The following is a 13,662-nucleotide window of genomic DNA, read 5'->3' as shown; positions in this document are numbered from 1 at the left end:
TATATATATAAAATAATATATATATATATATATATATATATATATATATATATATATATATATATATATATATATATATATATATATATATATATATATATATATAAATATATATATATATATATATATATATATATATATATATATATATATATATATATATATATATATATATATATATATATATATATATATATATATATATATATATATATATATATATATATATATATATATATATATATATATATATATATATATATATATATATATAAAATAAAATATGTAACAAAACTACACTTACAGGGATTTGATGTGTTTGCAAGTGTAATTGGCCTTTGGTAAGAGCATGCCAACAAAAGACATAAAGCTGAGCACCTGCAAGTCAAAGAGAAAAAAAAAATCATAGAAATTTTTTGTGAAAGTAGCGTCTCCATAGGCAATCCTAGAAAATTAACCCAGAGCAGGTAAACTGTTCTAGGTCTGCAACCTAAGAAAAGATTTTTTTCCCCCCAGAAAAACCTTTCTTTTCATCAGAATATTAAAATGTTTGTCATTCTTTGTGTATATTTTATGTTTCAGGGGGTCTTAAGGGGGCTAAACCTTAATTCTCCGTTTCCACAACACATGAACAAGGGTTAACATCAGTTTTTTACTAGATAAGCTAGCGATGTTGCTACCAATGGATTTACACGATTAAGCTTGCCCAAGAGCAGGGATGCCAATTCACAAAAATGAAGTGGATTGGTCAAGGACTAGAAAAAGATCTTTGATTCCGACACACACAGAAATATTTTTCAAAATCTGTGGGGAAGGGGAGGGATTTATGTTTTTTTTCACTGACAAATACCAAAACGGGTATTTTTCAAAATCTGAAGGGATGGACAAAAAACTTAAGGAGGAAATCCCCCCCCATTGGCCTCCTTGTCCAAGGGGCAATGTAAACTACTACATTGTTGATTAATAGAGCAAATACTGAACATTACCCACAAAATTTGAAACTGAAAAGTTCAAGTAGAATTTAAAGTACATTGCTAAATAGGTGTTTACATACTGGTTTAGCTAAATTACCATACTGCGTTCCTAAGATAAGTTAAAATTCAGTTCTAAAGCCAAAAACTCGATGTTTTGTCAGTTCAGCCAACCAGGAACCAAGCAAGTTTCTCGTTTGTATTAATAGATATAGCCCAGTCATGGCTCTCATGGTGTCAGTGAGCGCCAGTGATGCCAAACGTGGTACAATTGTACCATTTTGGTACATTTCACCTCTACTGGTACAATTTAGTACAGTCCCACAAGATATGGTACATTTTACAAAATTATGGTACAATGTGGTACAATTCAGTACTTTTGTACCTACGTTTGTATTCTTTCATCTACAAATATTTTATTTCACCCTCATCTGTTCAGCATAGTCAAGATAAGAGACAGACAAGCAGTCACCTATTTTCCTTGTTTCGTATTAGTTAAAAAAACTTTTTCCGCAAGATAAGTTTTTCACAGAAAAGTAAAGAACTGGATTAAACAAAAAGTGAGCAAAAATAAATCAAATAATTTACCAAGCGTGAAACTACCACAAATCAGTATCGATAATTAAATGAAACCCAAAACAAACAGAAATTACAATAAATAACCAAGTCGAACTCAAAACGAGCAGAAATTAACAAAAGTTGGGTTCAAAACCCCTATGCGTTTCCAAGGCCAGAACATAGTTTGCTTTTTACTGAAAATTATAAATGTTTTTACTTTTATAACTTTAATAAATCAAGTAATATTAACATTTTGATTACTAAATATCAGTATATGTATATTAAACTGACAATACAAATTCATTGGTATTTTTTTCAGTAAGTGCAATTTATGTTCTGGCCTTGGGAAGGCATAGGGGTTTTGAGCCCAACTTATGTTAATTTCTGCTCGCTTTGAGTTTGAACCGGTTATTTATTGTAATTTCTGTTCGTTTTTGGTTTCATTTATTTATCGATGCGGATTTGCGGTTGTTTCGCACTTTCAAGATTATTTGATTTTATTTTTGCTCATTTTTCGTTTAATGGAGTTCTTTACTTTTCTATGAAAAACTTATCTTGCGTAAAAGTTTTTTTTAATTAATTTCTGTTTGTTTTATATTGACATAGTCTTTTCAGGGAAAAAGAAAATAATACTTTAAATCTTTTGTTTTTTTAAGACTTTATAGTTTGGCCTGCTATTTGTATGCTGGAGAAAATTTTCCAGCAATTTTGAACAATATACACCCTTTTAAAAATCTGGACACAAAGAGTAGTGTTTAATTTCGTTTCATACCTCCTCTAATTGACTTGAAATAGAAAACATGATACCATTCGCAAAAAAATCTGGTTACTTTCTTTGATAGCTTGGATAGACTTACGCTATTTTGACTTGGTTTAAATTTTAAGAGCAAAAGTAGCCCCAAAATTTTGAACATAATACCTTCAGTCGTTCTTAGGATACTGCTGAGATGCGTTATTGGGATTTAGCAATAGCACAGCGCATTTTAATTTAATCTTAAGGCAAAATTTAGTTTTTAAACATAAAGGCAAATGGAAGGGTGGGCGTGGGAGGACGATCAGTTGTACTCCAGTCACTTTCGGCTATAGAAAGGGCATCAGCCCTATCTATTTTAAATCGAATGAACCCTTTTCGAAGTTCCAACGACGACTCCTTCGATACGAAGTGCCCTGGTCTAAACAACAACAAAAATCATACATTATACCCACATCGATCTTTACTATAAAAATTTCAAGCCTTCCGAGCACTTTCGACTATTAAAAAGGCCACTAGGCCTTTCCATTTCAAATCGAATGAGCCCTTTTTGAGTTTCTACGACAACGCTTTCTATAAACACCGTGTATGCCCACAGGGCATAAATTACAACCCTTACCCTAAGGGCTGTGAAGGTGGTTGTCATCCTCTAAGACATAATTTCCAGAACTTTCATCTACGTTAGACAAAATGGTTATCTCAAAATTTAGATTGGATGTGTTTGGGAAAGTGGTGGGCGTGAGAGGGGCGTTAGTCGCTCTCCCATCAGTTTAAAAAATTAAAAAAGTCACTAGCCCTTTAATTTCCAATGAAATGAGCCGTTTTGAAGTTTCTACGACAACGCTTTCATAAAAACCCTATATGCCCCCAGGGGATAACTTACAACCCTTGCCCTGAGGGCTGGGGGAGGGGGTTGTCATCCTCAAAAACCTAATTCCCAGATCTTTCTACTACGTTGAACAAAATGGCTATCTGAAAATTTTGATTGGATATGTTTGGGGGAATGGTGCGCGTGAAAGGGTGGTTAGTTACCCTCCCATCAATTTCTAATATTATAAAGGGAACTAGCCCTTTCAATATCCAATTGAATGAGCCTCTTATCAAGTTTTTACGACAACTCTTTCTATAAAAGCCTTAGATGCCCCAGTACAGAGCTTATAACCTTTTTCTTTGAGGCTCTGGGGGGTTTTTCATCGTCAAATACACAATTTCCACACCATCCAACGATGTTAGACAAAATAGCTATCTCAATAACGCGACTGGATATGGGTCAGAACCCGGTGGACGTGAGAGGGGGGTCAATTACTCTCCACTCACTCTCGACAATTAAACAGGGTAATTTTAATTTCCAAACAAATGAGCCCTTTTTAAAATTTCTACAACCACTTTCTATATAAACCTTATATACCCCCAGTGCATAAATTACAACCCTTGCACTGAGGGCTCTGAGGGGGTTATCATCCTAAAAAGACCTAATTTCAAGAACTTTCAACTACGTTGAACACAATGGATATCTCAAAATTTTGATTAGATGTGTCATGGGCATGAGAGTGGCAGTGGCATGGGGGCATGGTAGATGAGGTGGGCATGAGAAGGGGGTTAGTCGCCCTTCAATCTCTTTCGACTATTAAAAATGCACTAGCCCTTTCAATTTCCAATTGAATGAGCCCTTTTTAATGTTTTTACAACATCGATTTCTATAAAAGCCTTATATGCCCCCCAGGGCATAACTTACAACCCTTGCCCTGAGGGTTGTGGGGGGTTGTCATCTTTAAAGACCTAATTTCCAAAACTTTCAACTACTTTGAATAAAATGGCTATCTAAAAAGTTTGATTGGATGTGTTTGGGGAAAGATATATAACTTATAATCCTTGCCCTGAAGACTGTGGTGGGAGTGTCCTGCTCAAAGGTATAATTTCCAGAACTTTAAACTGCGTAAAACAAAATGGCTATCTAAAAATTTTTATTGCATGTGATTAGGGAAAAGGTGGGCGTGAGTGGGAGGCTAGTTGCCCTCAAATCAATTTCGACTGTTAAAAAGGGCACTAGCCCTTTGAATTTCCAATTGAGATGAGCCCTTTCTCAAGTTTCTACGACAAAGATTTCAATAAAAACCTTATATGCCCCCAGGGCATAGCTTATAACCCTTGCTCTGAAGACTCTGGGGGGAGTGTCTTGCTCAAAGGTATAATTTCCTGAACTTTAAACTGCATGGAACAAAATGGCTATCTCAAAAGTTTTATTGGATGTGTTTGGCGAAATGATGGGCGTAGAAGAGGTGTTAGTTGCCTTCCAATCACTTTCGACTATTAAAATGGGCACTAGCCATTTCAATTTCCTATTGAATGAGCCCTTTTTGAAGTTTTTACGACAGCATGTTCTATAAAAACCTTACATGCCCTCTGGGCATAACTTACAACCCTTGCCCTGAGGGCTGGGGGGGTGTCCTCCTCAAAAACATAATTTCTATCTGGAAATCCAAAACACTGAACAAAATTGCTATCTAAAAATTTTGATTGGATGTGTTTGGGGAAAAGGTGGGCGTAAGAGGGGGGTTAGTTGCCCTCAAATCACTTTCGACTATTAAAAAGGGCAGTAGCCCTTTGAATTTCCAATCGAATAAGCCCTTTTTCAAATTTCTACGACAAATATTTCAATGAAAACCTTATATGCCCCCAGCGCATAAGTTAAAACCCATGCCCTGAAGACTGTGGGGGGAGTGTCCTGCTCTAAGGTATAATTTCATGAACTTTAAACTGCGCGGAACTAAATGGCTATCTCAAAATTTTGATTGGATTTGTTATTGAATATGGTGGGCTAGGAATGGAAGTTAGTTGCCTTCCAATCACTTTCGACTATTAAAAAGAGCACTAACCATTTCAATTTCCAATAGAATTAGCCCTTTTTGAAGTTTCTACGACAAAGTGTTCTATAAAAACCTTATATGCCCCCAGGGCATAACTTACAACCCTTGCCCTGAGGGCTGTGGGGGAGTGTCCTCCCCAAAAACATAATTTCTTCTGGAAATGAACTACGCTGAACAAAATGCCTATCTAAAAATTTTGATTGGATGTAATTGGGGAAAAAGGTGGGCGAGAGAGGGGGCTATATATATATATATTATTATATATATATATATATATATATATATATATATATATATATATATATATATATATATATATATATATATATATATATATATATATATATATATATATATTATATTAATATATATATATATATATATTAACTTATGTTAATTTTTGCTCGTTTTGAGTTTGAATCGGTTATTTATTGTAATTTCTGTTCGTTATCGGTTTCATTTATTTATCGATGCGGATTTGCGGTTGTTTCACGCTTGGTAGATTATTTGATTTTATTTTTGCTCATTTTTGGTTTAATGGAGTTCTTTACTTTTCTTTGAAAAACTTATTTTGTGGAAAAGTTTTTTTTTAATTAATTTCTGTTCGTTTTATATTGACTTAGTCTTTTCAGTGAAAGAGAAAATAATACTTTAAATCTTTTGTTTTTTTAAGACTTTATAGTTTGGCTTGCTATTTGTATGCTGGAGAAAATTTTCCAGCAATTTTGAACAATATACACCCTTTTAAAAATCTGGACACAAAGAGTAGTGTTTAATTTCGTTTCATACCTCCTCTAATTGACTTGAAATGGAAAACATGATACCATTCGCAAAAAAATCTGGTTACTTTATTTGATAGCTTGGATACACTTACGCTATTTTGACTTGGTTTAAATTTTAAGAGCAAAAGTAGCCCCAAAAGTTTAAACATAATACCCTCAGTCGTTCTTGGGATACTGCTGAGATGCCTTACTGGGAATTAGCATTAACACAATGCATTTTGATTTAATCTTAAGGCAACATTTAGTTTTTAAACTTAAAGGCAAATGGGAGGGTTGGCGTGGGAGGGGGATTAGTTGCCCTCCAATCACTTTCGGCTATAGAAAGGGCATACGCCTTTTCTATGTTCAATCGAATGAGCCCTTTTCGAAGTTCCTACGACAACTCCTTCGATACGAAGTGCTCTGGTCTAAATAACAACAACAACAACAAAAAATCATACGTTATACCCACATCGATCTTTACTATAAAAATTTCAAGCCTTCCAATCACTTTCGACTATTAAAAAGGGCACTAGGCCTTTTGATTTCAAATCGAATGAGCCCTTTTTGAGTTTCTACGACAACGCTTTCTATAAACACCTTATATGCCCACAGGGCATAAATTACAACCATTACCCTAAGGGCTGTGAGGTGGTTGTCATCCTCTAAGACATAATTTCCAGAACTTTCAACTACGTTAAACAAAATGGTTATCTCAAAATTTTGATTGAATATGTTTGGGAAAGTGATGGGCGTGAGAGGGGCATTAGTCGCTCTCCCATCACTTTAAAAAATTAAAAAAGTCACTAGCCCTTTAATTTCCAATCAAATGAGCCGTTTTGAAGTTTCTACGAGAACGCTTTCATTAAAAACCGTATATGCCCCCAGGGTATAACTTACAACCCTTGCCCTGAGTGCTGAGGGGAGGGGGGTTGTCATCCTCAAAGACCTAATTTCCAGAGCTTTCTACTACGTTGAACAAAATGGCTATCTGAAAATTTTTATTGGATGTGTTTAGGAGAATGGTGCGCGTGAAAGGGTGGTTAGTTACCCTCCAATCACTTTCGACTATTAAAGAGGGCACTAGCCCTCTCAATTTCCAATTCAATGAGCTCCTTTTGAAGTTTTTACGAAAACTCCATCTACAAAAACATTATATGCCCCCAGGGCATAACTTACAACCTTCGCCCTAGGGGCTCTGGGGGGTTTGCCATTCTCAAATCCATAATTTCCAGAACTTTCAACTATATATATATATATATATATATATATATATATATATATATATATATATATATATATATATATATATATATATATATATATATATATATATATATATATATACTTATATTTATACTGATATTTAGTAATCAAAATGTTAATATTATTTGATTTATTAAAGAAAGTTATAAAAGTAAAAACATTTATATTTTTCAGTAAAGTGCAATTTATGTTCCGGCCTTGGGAAGTCATAGGGGTTTTGAGCCCAACTCATGTTAATTTCTGCTCGTTTTGAGTTTGAAAACGTTTGGTAAAGTTTGCCAAGTTTATAAATGATCGTAAATGGCCAAAAACAACGACTTTTGTTGGCCTGTAGTAAAATGTTTCTGTTGTAATACATTTTATTCCGAACAATTTCTTCAACTACTGTCAGGACTAATGTACTGTATTAGAAGAGAAAGAAAAACAAATGAATGGAGAAAGAAAGTGAAGGAAAATGTCTTATGCAAAATTTTCACAGATAGTACTTTACGTCACCGACGATCGCTTGTTACGCGAAGCGTGACACGCTGAAAAAATTTGGGATATGGTACATTTTTTTGTCTTTGGTATATTTTACATGCAATTTGTGGTACATTTTGTTTCTAAGTGTTGGTAATACTGGTGAGCGCTCTCATGATGTCAGCCTTGACACGAATCTAGCCATAAACGATTAGCGAAAGATACATTTGGACAAGGTCCAAACTTGTTTAAGTGGACGCTATTATATATTGAAGAAAAATATATTAATTGCCCCATCTCAAGTTTGGTGTCTTAAATCACTTATGAATTTTGATGTTTCTGTATCCTGTTCATGCTAAATACCCTAGCCGAACAATTTTACAAATACGTTCTCAAGAACGTCAAGAATGCACTTGGAAAGTCACAATGCAACATAACAAATTAAAAGAGAATGTTATGACCTGAGAAATTAGTAGAATGATCAGTCTGAGAGTCTGAGAATGATCAGTCCTGGTCCCTGGCATCTTTGCAGAGCCGTTTGAAGTGTAAGGATGTCATTGAACTCGTACTCTATCCGGATATTTATTTATTAACTTTAAATACCACTATATGAATGCATGCCGTTCGACCTGGAGCTAATTTACCAAAGGCCATTAGTGGTAGCTGCAACTAAGTAAAGAACGCTTTTAAATAAAAACCAGTGTGTACTTGTAATTATTAGGAAAATGTAACCAAATGTTTAATTATTAGGAAAATAAATATATTTTTATATCTCAAGATCGAATGTACATATCGAGATGAAAGTTTCAGTGATTGTTAAGAGGATTATATTGAATTAACTCCATAGTTTTTTTTTTAGTTTCGGAGTTTCAAAGGAAAGAAAAGTGTATTGTTGTAGAGCAATATCAACACTTAAAACATTCATTGTAGTATCTCAAAAGAAGTTATAAACTGAACATTTCTAATGACATAATAAAATTATTCAAATTATAGGTCATCATATTCTGATATGAGCTTTAAATTTTAGTCTACCGTGAGCTATAAAAAAGATAGGTTCATTAAGAAATTTATGTAATTGATATCATAAGATTGGGTGGACTTATGTTGATTGAGTAAACCAAGGATGAAAGGGTAGAAGATTCAATTACTTACAATAGGTGTTGCAGTAACCCAAAGAATCATGGTCCTCCTCCTTGATGGTGCAAATCGTGTTATCCTAAATGTCAAGTACAGAAACATCGCGAGAGTTAATGCTGTGATTGTCGCTGATGATACATACACCAAAACGCTATAAGACCCAAATGCTAAAAAAGAAAAAATCAGAGATGAGCTAGCGATTAATTCCCTTGTTGTATTTAGATACAAATTATTAGAAACTTTCGGTAAACAATTATTGTTTTCTAGCCTTAAGATTATTCTAGTTTAATTAAAGAAAACGAATCAAAACTTCATATGCTGAAACCTTTTCAGAAGAACATTCCCGGGGAAAGAAACTCTGAAATAACTAATTACGAGACAACTTGTCTGTCTACACCACAAAAATATATCATGCACAATGAGATGCGTGAATAGCATCATATGTCAAGAGCCAAAGGTGGGTATATCCCTAGTTTTAAAACAGGAAAAAGCTGAATCCCTTGAGAAAAGGTCACCTTAATTTAAGATCTGATCCTTCCAAGTGATAGAACATGCATTTTTTTCTCTTCTTCTGTGGTACTCTCCCCCCAAAAACTTTTACCAAAAAGACAGATAGCTTCTTGCTTAAATTAGAAACGTGTAACGACTTTCAATCTGCATGACTGATGATAAAAAGTGAACCTGTGGCCTCTTGATATCCCCCTCTCTCCATTAGTTTTTTAGCAGAAAATTAGACCTGTTGCATTTGTTCAAGGCGAAATCATGCAAGCGTTTATGATTTATAGCATTAGAGATGTTAAGGGGACCTGTAGCCCTCGAGCAAAACTACACCTCTTACTGCCAATTTTATTTTTTCGTAAAATGCTTATATTGTACCTTGTTTGCACTGGTATCGCGCAAATATTTTCAGTGTGTATGGTTGGTAAATCAAAATGGGCCTGCGGCTTCTTCAATGCCCCTACCCCTCCGCCGTCTAATTTTTAGCAGAAAAAGATCTACCTCGACCCGTGACTTCGACTCCCCTAGAGACGTTTTAGTAGAGAGCTAGGCATTTGAAAATGTGTTGGAACCAAAGTAATACACGGATTTTCGATCCGTTTGATTGGAAGTGCAAAATGGACATTTTGTATCTTAAACACCCTCCTCTCCCCAATGAACTTCTTGCAAATTTTTAGGTATGTTGCAACCTTTCTGAAGCGGAATTATCTCTAAATTTGTTTATTTGTATTGACTCGGTTAAAACGAACCACTACCGCATAACTTTTACCACCACTACCGCTAACTTTTTAGCAGAAGGGTTAGCAGATTTTTTCACGGACAGGCTCTAAACTTAGGGGGTAAGTACCCTGAGCCATTGGAGGAAAAGGGTAATGGTAGTAAGAGACATGAGTTCCTTCCTCAGTCTTTGCACCTAAATGTTCAGATCTAATCGAAACCTATGGAGCCAGTACCTTAAGCCAAGAGAACACTAGAGGCGGGTTTTCATATGGGTAGGTAACTTCCAAACCCTCCCCTGTTTCTACGTTACGCACTAAAGTGCCCGGTCTCACTGCAAAATTTACTGGGACATAGTTAAAGTTAATTTTTATAATAGGTTTCAGATCGATGGCTCCTACAGTCGGGTGTTAATAGGCTTCAATGCTTATAAAGTCAACAATTCCTGGAAGTATGCAAATTTAAAGCCTATTAACTATTACGCTGTAAGAAGTAGTTTTCCAAATTTTCTTGTGCGAATTTTTCATTATCTTTTGGCTCTTACCCAAAATATTTCAAGAAAAACAATGTATTTTTCAATTTTTGGTCACTCCCCAATTAGTTACCACGGATGTGAACAATCTTATGCGATCAATCCTAGGCAGATCGATCATTTTTTTTTGTCTAAACTTTAGTCTATCACTCTGTAGTCTATTATCCATTGGGTCGGCATATTTGTTCTCTCGAATGCCCTAACCTGTTCCTTTATTTTGATTCAAGGCATAAATTGGGCCCATTATCCCACTGAATCCCACACTTTCTCCTATCACCGTCAACTTGTTTTTTAGCAAAAAGGTGGGCATGTTACGCCTCGTTTCAAGCGAAATAATGCAATGATTTTCAATATGTGTGAGTAGAGGGCATAAGCGGGCTTGTAGCTCAGTAGTAATGATAGTGCAGATTCAGAGTCTACATTCAACCCTACAAGAATATGTGCTGATTCAGAGTCTACATTCAACCCTACAAGACTATGTGCTGATTCCGAGTCTACATTCAACCCTACAAGAATATGTGCTGATTCAGAGTCTACATTCAACCCTACAAGAATATGTGCTGATTCAGAGTCTACATTCAACCCTACAAGAATATGTGCTGATTCAGAGTCTATATTAGTAGAGAGGGGTCAGAAGGTCCGACGATCACCACGTGGTTTATGGTTTTCTAAGTGAGAAATAAAAAAAAGGAATTTTATAACATGGAAAAACATGAATTTTGTCACATTTATGTCTGTTTTTATGGTTTTTGTCAGTGAGAATTTGAAAAACAGGAACTTTCTCACATTTTTTCATGTCTGTTTTATGGTTTTCTCAGTGAGAATTTGAAAAACAGGAACTTTCTCACTGAGAAAACCATAAACCACATGGTGCTGTCACGAGTCAGAACACCTGTGCTGTCGACCTCAATTCACCTATCGTGAATCAATAATTCCCCTTAGAAACAACAAATTAATTTCCCCTTTCTTTACAGATCAATCAATCAATGACATCATCTGTCAGACTTTAAAAATGTTCGCCCTAGAAACATTTCTCCAGGAATAGAACCAAATCATTTATGTCTTTGCCTCGGGAACAGTTCTACTGGTCGAACTCCAAAGGATATTAATAACCAAAGTCCATGGAAACAATTAGGCAAGAAACATCTTAGCGATGAATTGTTTTAGCGCGCGAAAAGGTTTCATATTAATTTGAAATGCGTTAGCGCAGAGATGCCAATAACAAAGGAACACGCTGAATTTACGTTTAGGGATTATTTGGGCGAAACCGTTTTAGACAGGTTATGGAACTATTTCGGCGAAACAGATAGAGACATTTTAAAAGATGATTTTTGAAGAGATTTTGGAAGAGGATTTGAGTGTGGTCGTTATAATACACAAGTTTCATTTGAACAGTGTTGTGAGGTCCTCTAACCCAACCCCAAAGGGTTCCGATCCTCCAACCCCAACCCCGAAGGAAGCCCCCGGTCCTCAAAAGCCCCCCAAGCTCCCAAAGGCCCTCCACCGGTCCCCAAATGTCCCCCAGGCCCCCAACTGTCCCCCCGGACCAACAAAGGCCCCCCAAGGTCCCAAAGGGCCACCGGCGCCCCCAAAGGCCCACCCAGACCCCAAAGACCGTCCCCGGGCCCCCCAAAGGCCCATCGAGCTCCCAAAGGACCAACGGGATCCCAAAGGCCCTCCACCGGTCCCCAACTGCCCCGCCGGACCCCCAAAGGCCCGCCCCCGGGCCCCAAAGGGCCCCCGGGCTCCCAAAGGACCAACGGGGTCCCAAAAGCCCACCACCGGTCTCCAAATGTCCCTCCGGACCACCAAAGGCCCTCCCTGTGCCCCAAAGGCCCACCGGTCCCCAAATGTCCCTCCGGTCCCCCCAAGGCCCTCCCGGTGCCCCAAAGGCCCTCCATGTGCCCCCATTCAATTATCAGAAAGTATTGTGACACAATGGATAGAACATATGAAATTATTGATGAAATTGAAGCCTTGGCAGCCGCAATTAGCAATGTAAGTTCTGTTTTCATTATTTTTATTTTCAAAATAAAATTGTTTTCCGTGGTCACCCTCTACTATATTCGGGTAACCCCCCTCCCCTATACAAACGTCCCTATATGATGTTTATACTCGATAAAAAGTGTAAAATACGCTCTTTTTTCGTTACGTAAACACCATCCTTCCTTCCCCCTCTGTTTACGACCTTAATTCTAGCAAAAAGAAATAATTTTCTTTCGTTAAATTTATGCAATTTTAAGTGTCTATATCCTAGCTAAAAGCGATTATTGACTTCCGTCACTGTTGTTATTAACCGAACCTGGTTTTGACACAAGGCTCTCCGGCACGAGGCCTATAATTAGCTGTCACCCGTTCCCCTCTGTGTTTACGAACGTAGCAGCCAAAGTCAAAAGGAACTGTTTCTCCGTCAAAATTAAAACACTTTGAGGCAATTGTAATAATTAGGCGCAGACGCAATGTGCTATTTTGGAGAACCGGTGAAATCTCGTTATTTTCAAATTAAGATCTAACAATATATTTAGGACATTGGCGAAAGGGGGAGGGGGCCATGCCTCAATTCTATCGCCATCATTGTAAGGTGAAAACAAACTGTTTCTTCGCGTGAAAAGTAAGGGGGTGAGTTTAAGAAAAAGATACATTGCTTTATTATGCGTAAATTGAATAGCATTTTTACCATATCTTGCGGTGGAGGGAGGGGCTATTTTCCCATGTCTTTTCTCAGGGATATTTTCCGTGGGGGTTATTTTCCGTGGGCTGTTTTTTATGGGTGTGTGATAAATACCAGCTGTCGTAAAAGGATATGGAAAGATAAAAAATACCGTTAATACTTTAAATGCATCAAACAAGGCGTGCACAATGCAGATTAAAACCAGAAAAGAACAGAAACGCCTAAAAATAAGAAATTAGGCCGATTTATATAGGCAGGCTTTTGAAGGGCTCAGTGAGCCGTAATTCTCAGATTCAAAAAAGGATGCAATTAGTATATTTCACGAAACCTGATTTGGGAGGTGTAGTTTGCTTTTTGGACTTTTCAGAGCTAGGATTCTTAGTCACTCATAGGTGTTTGTTGTCTGAAACTTCGGGTTTGGGATGAGTAGTTGGCTATTTCAGACTTTTCTGAGCTAAGGTTTCTTAGTATTTC

General features: G+C 36.5%; 1 protein-coding gene across 1 annotated transcript in view; it reads right to left on the bottom strand.

The window, feature by feature from the left end:
- Window positions 1-13,662, bottom strand: part of LOC148951310 (organic solute transporter subunit alpha) — a 72,067-nt gene that overhangs the window by 14,900 nt on the left and 43,505 nt on the right. Inside the window, exons 2-3 of the mRNA XM_089090230.1 lie at window positions 8,786-8,937; window positions 305-378 (exon numbers count right to left, since the gene is read on the bottom strand). Of these exons, the coding sequence (XP_088946356.1) occupies window positions 305-378; window positions 8,786-8,937 (226 nt within the window). The remainder of the gene's footprint in view (window positions 1-304; window positions 379-8,785; window positions 8,938-13,662) is intronic.

Source organism: Artemia sp. Qi Xiang Cuo, chromosome 6 (genome assembly GCF_049724085.1).
Source record: "Artemia sp. Qi Xiang Cuo chromosome 6, ASM4972408v1, whole genome shotgun sequence".
NCBI classification, from domain to species: domain Eukaryota; kingdom Metazoa; phylum Arthropoda; class Branchiopoda; order Anostraca; family Artemiidae; genus Artemia; species Artemia sp. Qi Xiang Cuo.
Note: the sequence above shows the minus strand (reverse complement) of the source record. Positions and strands in the feature narration are given on the sequence as shown.